Source organism: Lygodium microphyllum, chromosome 2 (genome assembly GCF_053477565.2).
Source record: "Lygodium microphyllum isolate KBCC chromosome 2, Lygodium_microphyllum_v1.1.10, whole genome shotgun sequence".
Lineage (NCBI taxonomy): Eukaryota > Viridiplantae > Streptophyta > Polypodiopsida > Schizaeales > Lygodiaceae > Lygodium > Lygodium microphyllum.
Window position 1 is genome coordinate 16,912,561 of NC_141136.1, and position 24,772 is coordinate 16,937,332.

General features: G+C 40.2%; 1 protein-coding gene across 1 annotated transcript in view; it reads right to left on the reverse strand.

Annotated features, from left to right (window-relative positions):
* Nucleotides 1–2,756: 2,756 nt before the first annotated feature.
* The window catches only part of LOC148039516 (synaptotagmin-2-like), a 57,871-nt gene continuing 35,855 nt past the window's right edge, over nucleotides 2,757–24,772 (reverse strand). The window contains exons 5-12 of the mRNA XM_087691486.1: nucleotides 6,041–6,159; nucleotides 5,732–5,833; nucleotides 5,543–5,617; nucleotides 5,348–5,427; nucleotides 5,024–5,267; nucleotides 4,579–4,920; nucleotides 4,350–4,481; nucleotides 2,757–3,076 (exon numbers count right to left, since the gene is read on the reverse strand). Of these exons, the coding sequence (XP_087547612.1) occupies nucleotides 2,948–3,076; nucleotides 4,350–4,481; nucleotides 4,579–4,920; nucleotides 5,024–5,267; nucleotides 5,348–5,427; nucleotides 5,543–5,617; nucleotides 5,732–5,833; nucleotides 6,041–6,159 (1,223 nt within the window). The 3' untranslated portion in view covers nucleotides 2,757–2,947. The remainder of the gene's footprint in view (nucleotides 3,077–4,349; nucleotides 4,482–4,578; nucleotides 4,921–5,023; nucleotides 5,268–5,347; nucleotides 5,428–5,542; nucleotides 5,618–5,731; nucleotides 5,834–6,040; nucleotides 6,160–24,772) is intronic.

The following is a 24,772-nucleotide window of genomic DNA, read 5'->3' on the forward strand; positions in this document are numbered from 1 at the left end:
TGCTTTTAGCCCTAGATGGTATGATCAACACTTTGGTTCAAGCAATAAAACCAAGTTGTCTATGTGAGCTCCCTTTGGGTTCCTTGAGCCTTGGGTTGTCCCTCTTAGGGTTTCTTGATTGAGTGGTCAACAACTCTTGGTCTTCTTGAAATTCAACCCTTGTGGGTTGTCTATGGAGAATTGTTATGCTTTCAAGATGTCTCTAGTTTCTAGTTGGAGTGCAACTTTAGCTTCTCAACAATTATGAGGGTCTACACTTATTGCACTATGCTACCCAAGTACTTGGACCACCTAGGCCTACAGTCTTTAGTTCCAAGAACCCACAATTAGTACGCTTGAAGTATTCCCCAATACCTAGAAGGTATGAAATGATGGTTTAGATGAGGTAGATCTCCACTAGTCCAAAGCCTTTCACATGTGAGGTATGTGTCCTAAGATTGAAATGCTTCTATAAGTGTATCATTTAGATGCTCAAAAACATATTAGAGTTCTCGTTGATAAGCAATAGTATTCACCTTGATGCACAAGGGAAACCCTTCTCCAAATTGGAAGGTAATGTGCTTCTTGCTCACTTGACTATGCATGTGACTAGGGTGATTGCTTAGCTCTCAATCTAATGCCTTAGGCCGATGTTTCTAGGTTCCAAAGTGTAGCCTTGACATATTCATGAAGTACCTCAAGTAAAAGTAAATGGGAATTGGTGCATTTTCCTTGTCTAGCAAGGTCAATCCTTTCGTCTAACTAGGTCAATCCTTTTGGCACATTTGTCTAGCAAGGATGCAAGAGTATGTATTGATGTGCCTCCAATGTCTTTATTTTTTATTTATAGGCAATGGGACTACCTAACAAGACAATGCACATGACTACAGTGATTGTTTGCACCTCAACTTAATGAATTAGGTCAACATTTGTAGGCTTTAAAGTGTGACCTTCAAGTATACAAGGATTATCTTGAACAAAACTAATCGAGAGATGAGGTATTTCCTTTTGTCCAATCCCTATGGCACCTTTGTCAAGCAAGGATGTTGTAGTAGGTATCGATGAACCTCCAAGTAGGTCTTTGTTTATTTATAGATTATGGAAATGTAACTCAAAATCCCCTTCTAATGACTTAAATTGATGGTAACACTTAAGAATGGACCAAGACTAGTAGGAGGTACTTCAAGATGGGCAATGCAAACGCTAAGTTTGCAAGAGGTGTATTGAACTTTGTTCAAGGTCTTGACTTGACGTTTCCACATGTTATTGGAATACCTGAAGGTACTCCAAGTCAATACTTCAAGTTGTACAAGGTCTTGACTTGATGTTTCCAGATGTTATTCAAATACCTCAAGGTAGTCCCAAGTAAATACCTTGGGTTGCTTTTGGGTGATGGAATGGGTGATCTCGTTGTCAAGTTATATGTGGATGCTTCTAAGCTCAAGTGCAAATGTTGTTACTTCACTGTGCTAGACGATATTTGGTATAGTGTGGAAAGACTTCCAACAAGACATTTTTCAACTAGTTATAGTTGGACATGCATGGAATTTATTTGTGTGGGCTCAAACTATTGGAATACCTGGAGTGCACTAGTTTTGCCAAGATGATTCACTCTCCAAGACAAATATAAATTGACAAGCCTCGAGATAGACTGGGTAGATTCTCTTATGTGAAAACTAAGTACCACACTTTGGATAAGGTCCCCTAGTGATGGTCCAAGGTCAAAAGAATTGAACTTCAAGTATTACCTTACACTACCTTGAGTCTAGGTACTCTTGGCAAGAATGGACCACTATGCAAACACAATGCCAAGAACAATGTTGCCTAGGCCTATAGACAAGGATACACATGATTCACAAAAATACATATGATTGTGATAATAGTCTCCCAACTGCCATTCAAAACACTGTTTAGTATGCTCAGTCCCATCTTCGATCTCCTTGTAACCTTTTACACTACTCTGTACAAGCTACTCAAATCAGTCAAGTATTGATTAGGTGCCACCATTTGATTACAAACTCATACAGCATGTCTGAAGATCCCTTTAGTTGAGGTTGCACTTTTTCAATATGGGAAAAATCTCAAGTGCACATGCGGCTGAATATAATCAGTCCATAAAAAGAAGTATGCAGGAAGACAAAAGAAACTAATAAGCTCTAAAAGTGGCCCCAACTAACATGTACAGCTTGAAGTTGAAGGTTTCTATATCTATCCTAAGCCATACACTTTGGCCAATTAGTCTAGAAAACACCCACATCCAAGGTCTCACTTACCAACGAACATACCGTATTACTCCTTTCCAACAAAAGATTTCCTAAATCAAGGTTCTTGAGGCAAAACATTGTATGTCAAAGTACTTGATCCCCTAGGGAGATATGGAGAACAAATAGAAGTCTGCCTATAGCTATGGCATATCCTACAACATCTTTATCTTTAAAGACCAACTTTTTCCTACAAAAATTAGCATTCTACAATCCTTGCCAACAACAAAAAACACGAGTGAACTAACACCTACATCAAACTACTGTACCCCAAACCAGAAGCTGGCTGTAATTCTAGTTTCTGTCCTGATACTCACACACAATCAAACCTTCCCTATACCAAAGAAGGAACCAGCAGTAATTCTAACTCCCATCTTTGTACTTGCCTTGATGCATCCAATGGAGAGAATAAATGTTCAAACTAATTTCAAGCTGTTCTATGAAGGGCATACCCTGTAGGAGATTATATTTTCACATATTCAAGAATCTTTGTTACAGATGCAAATGAAGAGGAACTGAGAAAATGTGACTGCTGCTTTGGTATTGCACATTTTCATGATATACATACATGACCATTTCTCAATTGTACAAGGCAGTCAAATCTGCAATCCCCCAACACTTGCACAATGCCATGGAGTTCTCAGAAGCTCCCATTTGAAGGTGCATTAAAGCTCCTGGAACCCTCACGATGTCAAGCTCAACATACTTCAGCCAGAGAGCCACTGCAACTCTACCACAACTTTCCCATTCTTTGAGTCAATAAGTTGATACTGCTGATTTATGCGCTTATTTCTCACCACATCTGCAAGGCTGATCTCCACATAGCCTAACAATTCCTGAAAAGAAAATGAAGATATTGTTTAATGGGTCCTTTTTCTCTTCCTTTTTTTTCCCGTAGGTGGGCATGTGTGGTGGTGGTGTGGTAGTTTGTGTGTGGTGTTAGCCTGCCTTAAATTTCTTATTTTCTCCTTTGTATTGCTGCACACAGCATGCATATTCACCTAGGAATGAATCACATCAGCTGAGCACTACTGTAGTTTGTTAGACTTGTAATGTGTATCGCATAGTAAACAATCTCAGGACTGGATAATGAAACAGCATATGCATCCATTAGTATATCACTAGGGAATTATGTCTTAGGTGCATAGATGTCAGTTGGTGCCACTCAATTGTGTGCATTGTACGTCACATGGTTGGACTGGCACAATCAGGCAGCGGTTTACACCTTCACACAGGCACCATCTTTGATTTTCATCCATGTGTGAAAGTAGTCATTGTAAACAAAAGCATCAGTCCCCCCTTGCACCTACATTTTAAGTCTGTAGTACAGCTAGCAGTATTTTCTTTGCTTCAACATTTAGTTTCTACTACTGCAGGTGGTTTCACCAGAAATAAAAAACTGAAAGGATCCCAAGCTTGAGTAACTGCTTCCCCTTCTTTTGCTTCCACCCATGTATCATCATAATGCATCCTGACTTTCCATATGCACAACTGGCTATTTCCTTATGCTTCAAGTCTCATAATGCACTTATATTTCCATTTCATTAACTTCTTTTCATTTTCTAGTAGCATTTTTTTAATAAATATACTAGCATTTATCATGAAGCTTTTCACATAGTTCTTCCAAGTAAAATAGCAGAAGCTTCTTCAAGATAATTTGTCAGAAAAAGTTTATTGCTGACTATTCCTAAGAAACAGCAGCATTTTGAGCCCATTGGAAGTGTCAAAATGTTGAAGATTAGATTTCTTGCAGAGATGTTTGTGATTTTGAGTAGAAACCAACTTTTGAGCGTAATTTTTGCCTTCCTTCTTCCCAGTATACATCTTGAAACTATGCTTTCATAGGAGCTTGTCATGGAAATCCACTCAATCATATGGTTTTTCCAAAAATAAAAACCCACCCAGAGGTTACTTTCCGTGCTTAGTTGTTACCTTGTTTGCACTTTTTTTAATTTATTTTTGCTTCTACCTTTCCATGTATATGGTGTCCTTTAAGACGACTCTTTTATGTGAGCTTCTCATGGAAATCCACTCACCTTATTGTATGGTTATTTTCTATGCCCTAAACCCTAAACCTAAAAAAAGCAGACTGCTATAAACCTCACTTACTCTTGGGTGCAATCCAATATGTGTGCCCTTGCTCCATATTTCCACTCTGATCTTGTCATTTTCTGGAGGCTCCTCACATATGTGTCTGAATTCACCGTCTGACCATTTGGGATCACGATTCTTTTTCAATGGCTGGAAAGATGCAGGCATGTCAAAGAAACTTATCAAATGGATTTTCTATGATACAAGCTGAAATCTCATCAATCATCAACAGACCAAACTGCTTCACCTTTGTCTTGTTTTCAACCCCTTTGTAAATTACTCTGGCATAAGGATTTGTGTGATGCTTCCCTTCTAAATCTTCCGCACCGTGTACATTTATGACCAGTACTCCACCACCTTGTGGTGTTCCTTCAGGTGCTTTGTCTTGTTCTTCTCCTTCAGGGATGACATCATCTTCTTTAAATGGCACGTAAACAACCTCAAAGCTAATCTGACCACGTGATTTCTGATTTGAAGGATCATTGTCATTCATATTCTTTCTTAAATCATGAGTGAAAGACTGAGGCTCATCAGGTTTCAAAGTGGCCAATGGAAGCACCACCATTCCCAATAAATCATGGGATGAAAGCTGTGGAAAAATAAGATATCATTTCATTAGCAAAAGAAAACCACACCAGAGGTCATGTAGCTCTTAGACAACATTAATAGGTGTCATCTTGTAACATGCTTACCTTTTCCCAGTCGTACACATACATTTCCAGATTTTGAGATTCAGGATCTTGCACCATGAGGGAGTGTTTTTCATTCCAATCAGGATTCAAGGTGTTCATCTTTCTCTGTGTCTTCCTTGAAAGGGTTCCCTCACCAAGTGAAAATTTGACATATGGATCTGACTTCCCCATCAAATCTGCTTTCCTCAAGTTTCTGCAGTTGATGATAGTTACCTGAAGCAATCCTACAGGTTTCTTGGCACCACTGCTAAGATCACACACAGGTCAATAATCTACATGTTGTAATTACAAAAATTGAAAATCGCCTTAAATACAATAACTTACACTTTTGACTCATCTAAGATGGGCACTTCCAAAGTCTTTGGCCACAAATACATTTTTGCTACCTCTTCTTTGATAGTTTCCTGTACGGGCATATTTACACCACATGCGCCAGTATATCAATCAGTTCAGATATATGCCTTGAAAGAACCACGCATTTGCATAGACCAGATGTGTACATATTCCTTTCTTTCATACCTGTACAAACCCATATAAACCAGGGATTGCCATCACATCTCCTCCGATAAGCTTTAGACCAAAGTCTACATGTGGCTGCAGCATTACGCACAGTTTTTCACAAGGATACAATACAATAACACAAGATCATAGAATCTCGTACCAAAAAAATATCCAAACTCCACCCATTATTAAAGGTGGTGGCCAGACCTTTTCCATTAAAGACACCACTATTTTTGAGAAGCATGGAAAAGTGGGAACAAGTGGTTTGAGTGTAACTCGCGCAATAGCAAACACTTGCAAATCTACCAACTGTAATGCCCAAAAACCTGTTAATATTCACTTTGCCAGGGCCTTTGTTGATGCAGCTCCTTCAAACTTCACAATCAAATAAACTGATTATTGAGGTTTGCACTGAGGATCAAAATGCTAGCTATCACAACTTGAATTTCTTCCTAAGTCAAAAAGAAAAGGTCCAAGGCTAAGTTATCATTTATGCATACACTTCAGGTAGTGTACCTGGACCGTTGCTTTCACACCATATGCTTTCACTGCCACAAGTATGTTAGGATTCCCGGCCCATTTCAAAGAGAACTCAATGATTATTTCAGACTCCTCCGTGTCGAAAGCTTTTATTCCTGAGAATTCAGGTAACCAAAACAAAATAGCTCTGGTTCAGGCACAAGCAGCATATGAACCATTAATTTTGCAAGCGTGCACAAGATAAGAATGCTTCTTCACATGGTTCAATAGAGTTAATGAAAGTTATAGAATTATGAATAAAACAAACTTCTAGCAGAGTTTGAAATTATTCTCAAATCAGTCTGGATGCCTTACTGGACGAAGTCTATTTTTAAATTGTTGGGCACACAGTAGAGCAGGTGAAACGAGCACATAGCTCCAACCTCCACACGACACAAACCATGCCAGCATAGAAAAGGCACATAGAGGGATTGACATCAAACTCACTTCCAAGCAGTTCTTGCTTCACTCCTTTCTGATGCTTGTGGCATCTGCATGCCTGGGCGGCCACCTTCCTGCATGGGTGTACATCCCTACATGCTGGGCGGACAGTTCAAGATTTGTTCATGGACGGCAGGATCTTTTTCCTAGGCAGACAGAGATGCAACCACTTATCCACATGGCACTTCATCAATTGGTAGCACATTTGTTGCAGGTCAGCCAGTTTTTCAGGTGTCTTTCCAGCAAGTTGGCCAGCATGCAACATTGCGTGCTCTTTAAAGCCCTATCTTGCTTGTATCTTCACTCTTCTGCTGTTGCAGTTCATTCCTTCCAGCCCTCGTCATCTTCCTCAGTCAGATCTCTCATCTTCTACCATCAGTCCACCACCCTCACTTGTGTGCCATTCACACATGCAGGGACTTGCTGTTCAAAGCTTGTACTTGCATTTATATCAGAGTGTCTTTCCTTGAGTTTCATCTGTGTTTCATCTTACTCCATACTATCTTTCTCCTCTCTACATCATCCTTTGCTTCTATTGCTCCATCTCACATGGTGTCATTGCCCACTGCTACACAGAGCTCCATAAAAGTTGTAGTGCTTTCTCCCTCCTGCTGCATTCTCTCCTCAGCCCTACACCCATCCTGTCTGGGTCAGCTCATGTAGAGGACTCATCACCAATTGGAGGCAGCAGGTGACATCAGCACACAGCTCTTTCTTGCTGTTTTTGGTAGGTTATCAAAGGACACATGGCAGATGAAAATAGGATTGGCAAGATCATGTGGACCAATAATACAGTAGAGACCGTGAGGACTGCCAAAGTGCAGTCAAGGCAGTGAAGACTAGGCATTCTAACCACCATGGACCCAAGGATCGGACCAAAAGCCAAAGACATCATGACACACATTAACATACAGGATTGTTACAAGCTCTCCCCCCCCCCCCCCCCCAAAACCAAAAAAAACATCCCCCATCCCTTGATTCTTCATTTGCCCCTTTACCTTCCATATCTTGTATTCTGCAAATGCCATCATGGCACCCCTAGTGCACGCGCCTATCCTCCCCAATCTCCCCAAGAAAGACAAGATCGATGGCTAAACTTGGGCCATTTGGTCTTACAAGATCAAGTGCATCCTCAATACATTCGATCTATGAGACTTTGGTACCATCCCTACTGTACTATCTGGACGCAATGAAAGGCTGTGAACAGTCAGCCCCTGCACATGTATGACCCACATGAGTGAGGCCATTGAATTGATGGCATAATATCAGAATCTGACTCAGGATGATGATGAAGAAGGTGATGGCTGGATGACCTGCATACTGAGGCATGTGAGTGACTGCCTTTACAGGCAAAGGGCATGAAACATAATCCCAAATGCCGCTGAGAGAGAGAGAGAGAGAGAGAGAGAGAGAGAGAGCTGCCACATGGCTAAAATCTGAAATGTATTCCGTAAAGTAGACTATGCACTGTGAACAGGCTAAGAATAGATGTTGATGCAAAGGATAATGCCTCAAAACCCTACTCTCCACCTGATGGCCCTATAGTGAAGTATGTCGAAGTTCCTAATAGCTGTTGATACCTCCAAAACCTAATCTCCACCTGATGTCCCTGTAGTGACATCACAAACTATGAACACAGAACAATGCCCTTGTCTGACTCAAATTTGAGTCAGACAATGCCCTTGTCTACCTCAAATTGAAGTCACAAGCTATGAACATAGAACAAGGCATAGAATAAAGTAGGCTAACGCCCCCTCTCAAATCCTAGGTGTGGCCAAAGCCCAATGAAGCAAAAACTTAGAAGTTTGATTGAAGATCAGAATATGTGTAAGTCGATAAAGTCCGTCACTGAAGATAATCATCCAACTAGTATGACCCCCTCTCAAAACGATAACCCGCTGAGAAGGGTGGCAAGAAGATGCCAATGGGATTGGAAAGGCCTCAAATGGGTCCCACTAAATGTATTAAGTCAAGAATGGATGAGCCAAGTCTCTGATCTGACAAGAAGACAATGGCAAGCACCTATCAAAGGTCTCAAAAAGCACTGCCACCAAAAACAGAGATCAAAGACCAAGGGACACACAATGGGCATGCTAGCAGCAAGATAAGGTGGCTCGCAAAAGAGGACAAGTAGTCATTGCATAAGATAAAGGCCGTGTGAAGATGTGCATCCTTGAAAAAGCTCCTCATAATCTTGGGAATCCTATCTATAGTCACATCACTCATGTCAATATCACCCCTCAATGGAATATGACACCCGAACAAACCACCAAAGGAAATGGTGGGGGATGGATAGCAACTTGTGGAAGAGAAGTTAGCCTAACAAGTGGGACAATCGTTATATACTAGGTACAACAGCCAAAAACGTCATAAACATTTAGAAACAAAACATTTGAAATGTGTCTCGTAAGTTTCTTTCAAGAGGGGGTAAAATAACAGGGTTTCTTTATATAGGGATAGTTTAATAGTTTTAACTAGGAAAAGAGGTTTTAAGCCTCTACGGAATTCTCTCTTAAACAAAGAAAGGCCAATCAAGCTTAAGTGATAATACATGAGAGTCAATTGAGAATAATATGTTACATATCCATGATCCATTATTGACTTATGTCAAAGTTAGTCTTAAGACAAGCTATACTATCGTTCAAACCTCAAACATTATGATTCCTACATATCACACAAAGAAAATTGAAATAAACATGTAAATAGCCATGTAATATGGACTGAGTCAAGTTGCAACATCATGATTCTCATTCCAAAACAAACTAACAAAATGTCAAAATCTAGAATGAATCATAATATATCATAAATAACTCATAAATGAGACTAAAGTCGTATAATAATCAACTCTCAAGACAAGAATAGAACCTAGATACTAGATTGACATAGTCCAACAACTAAACAAAATCCCATAAAAGTAAGTGTGTTATCCAAAATCTTGAGTCCTCACAAGTCATTACTCATCATCATGATCACTTTAACATTGCCCAACAATTTTTGTCAAAAAAGCCATGTTCTTGGGTCTCCCCTAATAAATAAATTATATTTTTTTTAAAACCACGTTTTTTACTGTCAAAAACGTTTCTTACTATAAGAAGCGTCTTGTAAGTTTCAAACTCAAAGAAACGTGTTTTTTTGCTGCTATTACCAGGAGGATCCTACATAATAAAAGGAATGGAGCTCATAAAGGGCATGTTCTTGAGCATATATCCAAAGAATGGCTCCTAAGGTGGAATTCTCTACAAAGACAGTCTAATCAGTGAAGATGACCCGAGTAGTTGGTAGCAGATATATCTTGTATGATCATCTTCTACCTGTGAGCCATAGTCTAAGTTAAAAGAGGAAATAAGGAGCTCTAAAAAAGTCTATTTTCTTCTTTTTGGCCTTCTTTTTTGGATTGAGAATTTCAAGAATAGAAACAACCAAATTTAATAAGCACTATCGTAACACAAAACTTTCTATTTTCTTAATGTCATCCCTATTTTTGTTGGAATTCTCATATGGTTTTTCTATACAAGGATCTATGCGTTCTATGTTGGCCTACCTATTGTAGTCATGTCAGGTTATCATCTCTTGGTTGTGAGCTTCTATCAAAGTCTGATGGAGACATGGTGTCAAAAGTGGATACAATGATGGAAGCGTGTGGAAAACTGTTGTAATAGACTATTGTACACAAGAGAGAAAGAAAAGAGAAAGAGAAACACTACAAAATAAAAGGACAATACACAAGGAACTAAAAAGCAAAGAGATACTCGGGAGATAGAATCCATATACCAAGATATGAGACAGTACAAAACCAATGTGAGTCACTGGCTATGAAGGCACTAGCACCTGCTCCTCTCCCTCCACCAAAACCAATCAAGTGATGAATGATCAATGAATGTGGAGGAGAAGACTAAATTAATAGGCAAAAAATAATGTCAAGTCGGCCAAAAATAAATGCTAAAATGACCATCACAAACTGCCAAGAAAAAAGCCCAAATAATTAGGATAATATCCTAGTGCCCTAGCCCACTGACATGAACAGACTCAGCCATGAACTAACACATCTACTAACACATGGGAGCTCTTATAGTTTTAGGTGCATTTCTTGTTGTTTCGGCTAGAAAAGACAGCCATTGGGACAAATTTAACTAATGGTTTGTCTGAGCCTTAGGACCAGTTCCATATTGAAAGGACGCTGAAGAATAGAATGCCACTGATTTGGGACTATGTGCTTAGCCACTAGAGATGGTGCAGGACAATGAGTCTGGCCTAGACAAAAGATGCACATGTGAGAATGCTCACGGAATAAAAGTCACCGTAACTGAGCTACATTACACTTTTTGATGTGGTCACCATGATTAAAGTTGCTCAGAACAACTTGAGGAATACAAGGGTCACCATCCCCAAAATTTAGGGAGTTACTATTTTTGGACCCAGAATCTGTTTGCGTCATTATCTTCGTTTTTGCACAAGGATTAATTCTCTGGTCTGTGCCGAGGTCAAATTTTGCACCAATCATGGAGAATTTTAGACCAGAAGGTTTAAACAGGAAAATCGTTACATGTATGCCATGTGGCACAAATTCCCGAGAGAGAGAGAAAGAGAGAGAGAGAGAGCATTTTAAAAAAAACGTAATAAGCATAAGGGGCATATGGGAAAATGAAGTTTTGAGGAGCTGAGGACAGATTGCTGCAAGAAAATCAGCCATGGAGAGTTCTTATACGTCTCTAACATGAGTACGGAGGTAGAGCTTGCTCCCTTTGATCAACTCTCTCTCTATTCTTAGAGGAAAGAAATGCTTTGCATGATGGGCTGATTCCATCGAAGGTACAATTCTATGTTTTCACTATAATTCTACATACAAATCATTGAGTTTTAGTCACATGCTGAACAATAAGAACAGTGAATTCTGGACATGTTGGACAGTAAGAACAGTAAATTCAAAGATTTGCAGACAATAATTCTGCACACAAATCATTGAGTTTTGGTCACATGCTGAATAGTAAGAGCAGTGAATTCTGCACATGCTGGATAGTAAAAACAGTGTGCTGGATAGTAAAAACAGTGAATTTTGCACATGCTGGACAATAAAAACAATGAACTCTGGACATGCTAGACAATAAGAACAGTGAATTCAGGACATGCTAGACAGTAAGAACAGTGAATTCAGAGATCTGCAGACTGTAATTCTGCATAGGAATCATTGAGTTTTGGTCACAGAAAATGCTTTTCTAAAAAGGATGTTGATCTAGACATGCTGTAATGTTCTTATGCAGCTGGGATTTACTCAGAAGAGATGAAAATCAACTGTTCACAGTTATGTATTTTGGAACATTATCGTTTTTGTAATTTTCCATCTTTTAATTGATAAAGAAATACCGAGAGGGGTACCAGTCTTCGGGGCCAATCTGATGTTGAGCGAGGGAGTGAGATCTCTGCTTATGTACGTGTGTGTAAGACCAGGTGTTAATTGAAGGAACTACCGCTTTATGTGAGTCATAGACCGGTTTCATGGTTCCATCCCCAGGATTTGAATTCTTTTTTGTAAGAATTTAAGATTGGACTATTTTAGGTGAAAAGGCCATACATACAAGTTTTACAAAGATTACAAGACTAGAGAGATGGCAGACATGGATAAAGGCAAAGGAAAACTCCCTCAAGAAGAAGAGAGTTCTTCTTCTACTCGTAGACACCGAAGAGAGAGTATTGGTACACATGTGTCAGCACCTTCTAGAACCGACATTGAACCACAGGATGACGAGCAAGAACAGGAGGACTTACTTATGGCACAACTCCTCAGTATGGTTGGCTCTTTCGAACAGCTTGTAAAGAATCCTCGGATGCAAAAATTTGATGCCTAGAGTACAAAATGCAGCCGCTGGTTTTTTTCAGCCTAGTGGACATATGGAAGCTAAGATAGGTGAAATGAATGTTGATAGTGTGTGTAAGGGACTCCCCTTTTTACAACCACCTGTCTATGACAACCTGACACCAAAAAGTGCAAAGCCTAAAGATTATAAAGAGGGTGGCCAGGTAATAAAGTTTGAAACCTTCAGTGGTATGCAAAATAAGCTGAAAGCTTTGATATTTATACAGCAGTTTGATGCAGCTTACACAGGAGGGAATTTTACTGAGACTTCTAAGGTGCGGAAGGTTGCAACTTTTTTGAAAGGTAATGCTTTGCAGTGGTGGAACATATTGTTGATGCAAGGATATGCACCTGCTACTTGGGTCCATTTTAAACAGTTGTTTGCAGCCTCATGCTTAACTAACACGTTTGAAGTAGATGTCATGACTGCATGGCATAAATTGGATGTGGCAAATTGTACAGATTTAGAAGAGTACAATAAGAAATTTTGAAAAGCACTTTTTCCCGTGAGTTCTTACAGGACAGTGCCCCTGTCAAAACAAATTGAAAAGTACTGTTGCGGCTTGCCCGAAGCCATCAGGGATTATTGTACCAAGACTAGGGTTACAAATATGGTACAGTTAATTGAAAATGCTAGTATGGCAAATGCATTGTTGAAAGGAAAAGCTAACAGCTTTAAAGGCACTGAAAATAAGAATTCTCGATTTAAGCAAGATCTTGGCAAGAAGAAGAAGCAATTTCGAGAAAAGACCAGCTTTACAAAGAAGTCTTTTTGGAAGAAAGGATTTCAGCAGCAACCTCGGACTTCTTTTAAACAGGGTAAAGGACAGAAGAGGCCACTTTTTGGAAAATCATTTGAAGAAAGAAAGGCTTTAATGATGGCTGGTAAATGCTTTATATGTGAACAGAAAGGCCATATTGCTTCTAAGTGCCCACAGCAATCTTCTAAAGATGCGGAGGATAAAGATGCGCCAAGTAAAAAGAAGCCCAGCATTGGCTTAGTGTTTGATATGGTGGGAGATCAATCAGCTGATGATGCTACAGAATTGTGCAAAGCTTGGCGAAATATCAGAGATTCCATAGTGCTTATTTACTTTGATCCTGCAGCTCGTGCAAACTTTATCTCACCGACCTTGGCAACTAAGCTGAGTATACGTCTCGAGGAAATGGGACCAGTTGGACAGGCTGATTTGGCATAACCAGATCATATTGAACCTATCACCCCCATTCTTGGCGGCTGTAGTGTTATGTTGGGTATCCCATGGTGCCACAGGAAGTACGCTATCTTGGATACTTACAATAGAACGATTACTCTTGTACATAGGGGCAAGAGTCATGTGTTAGATGTGAAGCTTAAAGGAGAGTCTGTCCTAGTTGTTTCTGCTTCTACAATTACTTCTGTAATGAAAAATCGTATTTCTGCATACTTGGTTTTTGCAAAGCAAGTTAATGAAGTTGATAGTAATGTGTCTATAATAGATGAAAGTAGAAGGGCTTCTTGGATAAATTTAGTGACTGTTTCTCAAATTCGTTACCAGGAGAGTTATCCCCTGAGAGACCTGAAGGTCATACCAAAGATCTTATTCCAGGGACTAGTCCGCTCAATAAGTCACCGTATAGAAAAATGCGGCGCCGCAGAAAGAGATCATGACACAAGTTAAAAAGCTTAAACAAAAGGGACTAATTTACCACAGTAGTTCTCCGTTTTGTTCACCTATGTTGCTAGTTCAGAAAAAGGACTAGTCCGCCCAATAGGTCACCGTATAGAAGAATGCGACGTAGCAGAAAGAGATTATGACACAGTTAATGAGCTTATACAAAAGGGATTAATTCAGCACAGTAGTTCTCCGTTTTGTTCACCTGTGTTGCTAGTTCAAAAAAAGGACAGCTCTCGACGAATGTGTATTGACTACAAAGCCTTGAATAAGAACACGATCAAGAATAAGTTTTCAATTCCGAGGATAGATGACATTCTTGATCGATTACGGGGAGCAAGAATGTTTAGAAGCATAGATTTGAAAAGTGGGTACCATCAAATCAGAATCAAGCCAGCAGGTATCCATAAGACTGCTTTTGGAACAACATTTGGTCTCTATGAATTTTTAGTCATGCCGTTTGGATTGACCAATGCTCCTACTACGTTTAACAAGATGATGGATAGAATTTTCCGTCCTTATCGAAGTTTCGTTGGCACATTCTTTGATTATATTATTATCTTTTCAAAGAATGAAGAGGAGCATAGAAAACACCTAGTTGCAATCTTTAATGAGCTTAAGCGTAACAGATTGCTCATTAATGGTAAGAAGAGTGAATTCTTTTTGGAAGAGATTCACTTCCTTGGGCACATAGTTTCTAAAGATGGTGTGAAGATGGATCTTGCAAAGATAGAAGCAATTGTCTCTTGGCCAAACTTGAAAACTGTTCATGATGTCCGCAGTTTTCTTGGCCTATGCTCTTACTACAAAAGATTTATAAGACACTTTGCAGAGATTGCTTCTCCTTTACATGCGCTTGAAAAGAAGAATGTCAAATGGCAATGGACTGACAAAGAGAAATCAACATTTAGATGTTTGAAGGGAAAAATGACTACAGATCCAATACTTATTTTGTCAAATCTGTTTAAGCCATTCGTAGTGCAATCAATGTGATGCATGTGGAAACAGCATTGGTGTTGTATTAATGCAGAATAGCCGAGTTGTGACATACGAGAGTAGAGTACTTTCTGTCATTGAAAAGACTTACCAAATTTATGAGAAAGAATTATTGGCTGTGATCCATGCACTCTCTAGTTGGAAGCACTATTTGCTTGATGCTGATTTGGTAGTGCAAACAGATCATCAAACACTTAGATACTTTCTCACACAGGCTAAATTGTAAGAGAAACACATGCATTCGGGCAAATTTCCTATCTATGTTTCATTTTCAGATAGTGCATGTGGAAGGCAAGAAGAATGTAGTTGCAAATGCTTGATCTCGCAAACCACAGGTATCAGCTATTTCAATTCCTTATCACCATGAATGGGATGATATGAAAGAGTAGTATGCTGATGACAAAGATTTCTTTGAAATCTATGAACAGTTGATCAATGGCCAACATCATTATCATTATGTGTTCAAAGAAGGCTTTATCATGATGCATGGAAAACTATGCGTTACAAAACAGTCATGCTTCACCGTATGCAGGACATTGTGGTTTTGATGTTATAGCCAAAGCGGTAGAGACTTTCTTTTATTGGCTAGCCTTGAGAACTAATGTTGATGCATATATCAGATCTTCACTTGTATGCCAAAAGCACTCATCTACTGACAAAGCACCTTTTGAGATTGTGGAAGGTGAAAAGAAATTGCCTCCCATTTTGCAGACAAAAGATAACATCTTTGAAGCAGATTGTTATGTAAAAGATTGGGAAGAAGCATATAAAAAGGTCAAGTATGCCCTGGAAAAGTCACAACCTAAACAGAAAAGAGTTGCTGATAGTCATCGTCGGGAGCTCTTGTTCAAAAAGGATGATTGGGTCTTATTGCGTTTTGAAAAGACACGTTTGAGAAAACAAAAGGGTAAGGAATGTTTGTTTCCAAAGCTGAGTATGCGTTACTATGGCTCTTTTCAAGTCTCAAAGAAGATCAATGACGTAGCATATAGGCTGAAATTGCCAGAGAATTGGAAAATTCATAATGCATTCCATGTGAGCCTATTGAGGTCTTTTATTGGTGAAGTGCCAGAAGATATGGTTCAAGAAGAACAGCCTGAAGTAGAGGAATTAGATGAGATTCTAGTTCCTGAGCATATCCTGATAGGTATGGATAGGAAAGTGAAAGGTAGAGTTATAAGAAGATTTTTGGTAAATTTCAAGAACTATTCACCAATGGATGCCAAATGGATGGAAGAGGCTGAATTGGCAGATTCGTCTCAGTTATTGCAACTTTACTGAGAAGCTTTCTTACTGGAATCTACAGTGACTTACAATGCTTTTTTAAGCAATGTACATTCTCTATTGTACAGTTGAATACTACATCTCATTGAATAATGCATAATGTATGGTTTACATTTAGCATTAACATGTGTATTATTGAATGAAATCTCAGTGCTTTGCAGTTGTATTTGTTACATTTCAATTGAATGAATATGCATGTTGTGACACTAATAGTTTGCACATACGTGATATCACCCTGTGTTGCATCCAGAAACATGTATATTAGAAAGGCTCCTAGTAATCAAAGTTGGATACAGGATGTAATCCTCCACCTATGTGAGACTTAAACTTGCAATGACACAATTGGTAGTGGAAAAACTCCTACCATCCCTCGTGTCATCTGTTAGCAAGTGATACATACGATGGCACTAATAACATCGAGAATCTTATCGCCCTGTGTCATCCGTTAGCATGTGTGGAATGCAATCAAGGTCGCTTGCTTCCTTCAAGAGAGGGGTATGTCACCAAGTAGTGATACTTTTTACAGTTGCTTTTCTTATTTACTTATATATATATCTTGAAATAAGCCGGGATCTTTGCATGGCCAAAAGAGAGCCATTGGGACAAATTGCACTAATGGTCTATCTGAGCCTTAGGACCGGTTCCATATTGAATGGGCACTGAAGAATAGAATGCCAGTCGTTTGGGACTGTGTGCTTAGCCACTAGAGATGGTGCAAGAAAATAAGCCTTGTCAAGACAAAAGATGCACATGTGAGAATGCTCACGAAATAAAAGTCACTGTAACTGAGCCACATTACACTTTTTTATGTAGTCACGATCATAAAAGTTGCTCAGAACAACTCGAGAAATGCAAGAGTCACCATCCCTAAATTTAGAGAGTTACTATTTTTGGACCCCAGAATCTGTTCGCGTCATTATCTTCGTTTTTGCACAAGGATTAATTCTCTAGTCTGTACTGAGGTCAAATTTTGCACTGATCATAGAGAATTTTAGACCAGAAGGTTTAAAAGGGAAAATTGTTGCATGTATACCTGTGGCACAAATTCCCAAAAGAGAGAGAGAGAGAGAGAGAGAGAGAGCACTTTTTTTTTAAAAACGTAATAGGCATAAGGGGCGTATGGGAGAATGAAGTTTTGAGGAGCTGAGGGCAGATTACTGCAAGAAAATCAGCCATGGAGAGTACTTCTACGTCTCTAACTCAAGTACGGAGGTAGAGTTTGGTCCCTCTCATCAACTCTCTCTCTATTCTCACAGGAAATGCTTCGCATGATGGACTGATTCCATCAAAGGTACAATTCTGTGTTTTCACTGTAACTCTACACACAAATCATTGAGTTTTGGTCACATGCTGAACAGTAAGAACAGTGAATTCTGCACATGCTGGACAATAAAAATAGTGTGTAGGACAATAAGAACAGTAAATTCAAGACATGCTGGACAGTAAGAACAATAAATTCAGAGATCTACAGACTGTTATTCTGCACAAAAATCACTGAGTTTTGGTCACAAAAAATGCTTTCCTAAAAGGGATGTTGATCTGGACATGCTGTATTGTTCTTATGCAACTGGGATTTCTCAGAAGAGATGAAAACCAACTGTTCACAGGTTATGTATTTTGGAACATTATCATTTTTGTAATTTTTCATCTTTTAATTGATAAGGAAATAACGAGAGGGGCGCCGGTCTTCAGGGCCAATCTGGTGTTGAGCGAGGGAGCGAGGTCTTTGCTTATGTGTGTGTGTGTAAAGGACCAGGTGTTAATTGAAGGAACTACCACTTTATGTGAGTCATAGACCAATTTCACCGACGCTCTCCAACTCTGGTGCTGTAAAGAAATACTCTAACATAGAAACATAAACAGAAACCGTACAACAAAGTACAGACTAATAAAAGAACACAGTTAGGGTTAGAGTAACTCAGACAATGAACACACTAAATGAATGAAGTGATATGACTACTGAATATATAATGCTCATGCAACAAACACGCTATGCACTGAATGAATATTGAATTGAACCTCGAACTCCTGTATCTCAAGGATCAGGGCAGGGATAATGAGTTGGAGAGTGTGTTGTACTTTGAACGGATCCTGAATCGTAGCAAGGCAACCTCTAGATGCCAAATACCAACAAACGCAGCAGTGAGAAGCTGGATCTCATGCAGACAACAATGAGGAGAGAGAGAGACTAAAAACACAAGCAAGACAGCCTACAGGAGAGAGAAAGACTAAAAACACAGACTGCAAGACTGTGATGGCGTGCCAGGCTGTACGGCAACAGGTCTGCACAGAAACAGCAGTCGCCTGGCTGGAATCAACTCCAAACTGCGTGAAGAGGGCTGAAAAGCATACACCAACTAATGAAGACAACAATCGGCAGCTTCGGCTGAGATGTCCTCCACCAACAAGGTGTGGGTAGCAAGTGAAACACCTGATATATGCAAAAACGAGATTGAAGGCTGAATGGAAGGCAGCAAACATATTTATAAAAAGTTTGGTTCCTTCCAAGCAGGTTAATGCTTATGGGACACAAAAACTCTCTAGGTCGCGTTTCTTTTAAATAAACAAGGTTTCTTCATTAATTAAGCATATTTTGGGGCTGTTTAAGTAAAGCTAATGCATTTTTAGCTCAACACCCCCTCTCAGCCCCAACAAAGGTACCACGAGAATAGAGGCCAACGAAGCCCTTTATTTGTTTATCTTTTACTCCAAGGCGTCCCACCCCAAAGCAACCAGCGCATCGAATAAAGGGTCCGCATCGGCTGCCCAGTAGCGTACTAAGACTACAAAGGCGATGATTATCTTACCAAGGGAGCCCAAGTGATCACCCCTGAGAGGGCAGGGCATCGGACAAAGGGTGCACGTTGGCTGCCTAGTGGCCTACCAAGCCCTACAAAGGCAGATGGAATCAGCTATGAACTTTTTTTTTTGTTTTTTTAAAGGCCTTTTAGGTTTGATAGATTAAGCATCAAGGGTTTTAAATCAGTTTTCGTCCTATTAAGTATCTGTGCCTCAAACGGGAGAGTGATAAGGGATGGTCACACTCAAAACCTTCACAAGACAAGCATACTATCCCTACCATTCCTGGGTGTTGATGACGAAGAAAATGGCTAAGGTATGTGTATAACAAATATATCAAGGAAGTAAAACAAGCAAAGCAAGCTGGGAAAGATTGCCTTGGAGACTACCATATGCAATGCCACAAATATCATGGATCCTAGAATCGACTACTCAAAATGATCGAAAAGGATAAATACGCATAGATGCATGTTTACATGAACAGAATGCCAATGCATGGGGTAATGCAAAGGGAGATGCAAGATATCATGCTCATGCAATATGCTATGCAATAATACCACTGGGATAGTGCCCTCGCAACAGGGAAATTGTTCACTAGTCCAAGTGCCCTTTTACAATCATGTCATCTTGACAGTGCGGATGAAGTTACAAATGTCCATAATACAATACAAAAAAATAAATGAATATAATGTCTAAAAAAAATTGTAAGCATCATTACTATCACTATCAAGAGTAAAAGCCGCCCTCTCTCAAACTGGAAGGGAAAGCAAAAGGGGAGCGCCCTCTCCCCATCAAACTGAAGTAGGGGAGGGTGTACCCAAGCCAATCCTTGGTAGCAAGTACTGAAGAATTGGTCGGTTGACTGCTTTGGTTAAGATATTTGCAAAATTATCTCATGATGGCACAAACTCTAGGCGATAGTACCTAGCCCAACCTGCTCTCTGGAAAAGTGCAAGTGGACTCCCACATGCCTATCTGTGGTGTGATGATCGAATTGCCCGCAAGGACAATGGCACTCTCATTGTCGCAGTAGAGAACTATGGAAAAGTCACATGGAAAGTGAAGCGCCACCGATGAACACCTCAAATAGATAGCCTCGGTGAGGCCATCAAAGAGAGCCAGATACTTAGCCTCAACCGTGAAAGACGCCATCATCTCCTGCTTACAACTGAGCCGAGAAATGGAAGTCGTACCCAAGGTAAAGAGGTAGCTACCATGGGAATGTCGGGTGTCAGGATCTCCTGCCCAATCAGAATCAGTGTACCCCTGCAAACATAAACCAAAACCATATGTCAAGCCATAAGAATAAGTACACCGTAAATAACGCAACACACGAAGACATGCAATCCAATGTGACATCCTAAGTGCTGTAAAATACTGACTGAGTATGCTAACTGAGTAAGCTAAATCTAGCCTAGTGTGAATTAACCAAAGAAGTTTTCTTACAACAAAACGACAGGTATGTTCATCGAAGGGATGTCCTAGGGTATCCTTCAACAAGTGGACAATAGAATCTAGAGGCATGGCCACTGGCCATGGCTGATCCTGAGTGTACTGTTCCACAAGCTGAAGTGTGTACTTCTACTGTGATTCAAAAATATAGCCCCCAAAATGAACTACCACCATCCCCAAGAAATAGAACAAAAAACCAAGATCTATAATCTCAAATGTAGCTTTAAGCTTAGCCTTGATTTCCGCTATGGCAGCAAAATCTAAGCCTATGATGAGTAAGTCATGAACATATAGTAAGATATAGCTACCCCCCTCTACAGTAGATCGAACATATAAGTTCGGGTCATAAGGGGTAGAATAGTATCCTGAGTCTGCAAAAACTCATCCATCCTATGGAACCAAGACCATGGCGCTTGCTTCAACCCATAAAGAACTTTATGCAAGCGGAATACCTTATCTCTAGGGTTCTCTAAAGGAAAGCCCGGTGGCTGCTCCACAAGACTTTCTCCTCCAAGAAACTGTTCAAAAAGGCACCCTTGACTTCCATCTGATGTATCGGCCAACAGCAGCAACAGATGTCGGCCCACAAAAATTTACATGAATCAATCTAAAAGGTGCCTCAACATGATGTGAGGTCTGCTGAGAGAATGGGTTATGGTGCTACTTCTCGAGCTGACATGCTTTACAGACATCTTGAGCTAGCTTCAAGCGTGGAAGGCCTTCAACCAACTCACGGCGTGGCAACTCGTAAAGAGAGTCATAGCCAAGATGCCCTAAGCGAAAATGCCAAAGGCGTTCATTATTTGTAGACTCCCAAGATGTGGCTAAGGCCTGAAAGCTATGGAACACAGAGCCCGCAGCTGTCGGCTCGGTCAGAAAATGTGTCATGTGGTATAGGCCATTAGGTTGTGCCTCACCATGAGCAATCACTAAACCAGTCCGAGAGTCAAGGACCTTGACTGTGGTCGTTGTTAAAAAGACTGCTTGCCCCAACCGGCAAAGCTACTAAACAGATAATAAGTTCACCCCGAGCTGAGGGACATAATACACATTGTCCGACAACGAAGCCAAATCCGCACCCTTGTTAGTGGCAAAACTGATGCAACCTTGAGCCTGAATCTTGATCGAGGAGTTATTTTCTACACGGACCTGTCCTGCTGCAAGGGCTCGAGAATGGAAAATGTCCGCTATAAGAGTCATATGATGTGTAGCTCCATTGTGCACAATCCAAACAGGAGCTGAAGTGCTCGGCTGTGACGAGTGGGCCTCTGCAGTAACCTCGTCACGAGGCAACTCATAGATATGGACGAGACTCGCATTTTATGTCTCTATGCAGACAATGTGGGCCTCTGCAAACCAATCGGACAAGTCCTTTGGAGTTGAGAATGTTGTCGACTAAGATGACTGAGCAGTGGCAGTATGAGTCTAACCTTTAAATTGCCCCTTGCCATCAGCAATGTCTACTCACTTGAGTGAGCTTAACTCCATTTTCAGCCAGCTGGTTACTCAAAGTTCATGATTGATGAGGAATTTAAGGCTACTTTCTTGCTTTGCACTCTACCAGCGAGTTGGGATGCATTCAGGACTGCTATGAGCAATTCTAATGAGATTCTTTTGTATCATGATGTAGAGAGTGCTTAAATTCTAGTAAGTCTTCTAGTAAGTCTTCTAGTGCTTTATATACTAGGGAGAGATCACAGCAGAAAAGCAAATCTGATAGCAAGGGACGCAGTAAATCACGTGGCAAAGATGTTGAATGGCATCATTGTGGCAAGAGGGGTCACTTTAAATGTGATTGCTATAAATGGAAGAAAGAGAAAGGAAAGGGCAAGATGACAGATGATAGCAAGGAAGAGAAGAAAGAGAGTCAACCTAAGAAAAGCAGTGTCAAGATTGAAGAGTTGAATGTAGTCACTCATGACAGTGACAATGGGAATGACGTGCTCTTTGTCTCTTCACACTTTGGTGCACATGCTTTACTTGCAGATACAGATGATGACATGCATACCTAGATTCTCAATTCAAGTGTTTCTTTTCATATTACCCTCATCGTGGGTGGTTCTCTAACTATACAGGGGGTCGACATAGTGTTATCCATCTTGGAGACAATTATGCATGTGACATTACAGGTATTGGCAATGTGCAGTTGCAGTTTCAGCATGGCTCTGTCTTTACACTACAGCATGTACAACATGTATCTCAACTCAAGAAGAGCTTGCTTAGCATAAGGCAACTAGATGATGATGGTTTCCATACTACCTTTGGTGATAAAAAATGGAAGATCTCTAAGGGATCTAGGGTTATTACCAGAGGTTGCAAGAGTGATACTTTGTATCCACTTCATGTATGTAGTATGCGTGACCGAGCAACCTAGTGTTTCTTTGTGGCATGGCCGGTTGGGACACATGAGTCAAACAGGAATAAAAGTGCTTTCTCGTTTGGGTTACTTACCTTATCTTCGTTATGCTGATTTTGAGCATTGTGATCATTGTGTTTATGGTAAACATGCAAAGATGCTCATAAAAAGTCTCTTTTACTAAAATCTTCTCCTCTAGAGTTAGTACATTCTCATGTATGTCAGATGCCATGATTATCTTTAGGGGGAAAGAAATATTTTGTCACCTTTGTCGATGATGCTATACGGAAGGTATGGGTTTACCCTATTCGTAGCAATGATGAAGTACTTAACAAGTTTAAAAAATTCTTGGCATTGGTTGAAAATCAGACTAACAAGACACTCAAGTGTCTTTGCTCTGACAATGGTGGGGAATATATGTCCAATGCCTTTCAAGCATTTTATGACAGCAAAGAGATAAAGAGGGAGCTCACTGTCCCTCATAATCCACCCTAAAATGGTGTTGCAGAGCGTATGAATCGGACCATACAGGATAAGGTCCGTACAATGCTGTCTCATGCTGCATTACCCCATGGTTTTTGGGAAGATTGCATGCATAAACAGCCCAAAATGACTGAGGAGGTCCGTAGACCCTAGGGTTGTATTCCGAGAAGAAATACCTTTTGGACAGCAAAATGTGCCCGCTGTGCAGCAGCAAATACCTGCTGTAAATGAACCTGTAAATGCAGAAAATAATGTTGGAAATGATCAGCTAGTTATCGCCCATGATATGAGCCACTATATGTTCAAGAACAGCCAGGACAACAAGTTGTTAATGTTGATTTGCAGGCTGAAATGCCACAACAGCAAGCTGAAAATGAAAACTTGCAGGAACACCCAGCAAACAATGATCATTGGGTTAGGAGATCATCTAGGGCTATTAGACAACCTGATAGATTCATTCCTGGTGCAAACAATGTGGCTGATTATGTCATGTTGACAGATTCTGGTGAACCATCTTGCTTCAAGGAAGCAATGGACAAACAGGATAGCAAGAAACGGTATAAAGCCATGTTGTTAGAAATGGAATCTCTTGAGAAAAATGGCACTTGGGACTTGATGCAATTGCCTAAATGGCAGAAAACACTTCCATCCAAATGGGTTTACAAAATAAGGTCACTTCTGGTCCCTCACCAAAGTACAAAGCAAGATTGGTTGCGAAGGGGTACAAGCAAAAACATGGAATTGACTTTGATGAGATATTCTCTCCTCCTATAGTCAAGATGACTATCTTGAGAACCATTTTGAGCTTGGTTGCAACTAAAGATATGGAGCTCGTACAGATAGATGTAAAGACTGCATTCTTACATGGTGATCTGCATGAAGACATATATATGCAGCAGCCTGAAGGGTTTGTTGAAAAAGGGAAAGAAAAGATGGTATGTAAACTCAAAAGGAGTTTATATAGGTTGAAACAAGCACCAAGAGAATAGTATCATAAGTTTGATACATTTATGCAGTCTCAAGGCTTTCATAGAAGTCAAGTGGATCATTGCTTGTACACCAAGAAGGCAGCAAATGGCAGCCTGATTATCTTGGTTTTGTATCTAGATAACATATTGATTGCTGGCAGAGAGATACTCATGCCTTGGACTCACTGAAGCAAAGTCTTCATGGCAGCTTTGACATGAAGGATCTTGATGATGCAGATCACATTCTTGGCATGCGAATACTCAGAGATAAATCAAAAGGCATACTCTATGTATCTCACCAAGAGTATATCTCCAAGGTTTTGCAGCCTTTCAATATGGAGGGGGGGAAAACGATTGGGGTTCCATGGCCTCCATGTGTGAAACTCAGTGCAAAGAACAACCCTATATCTAATGATGACAAGGCTGAAATGGCCAAGATACCAT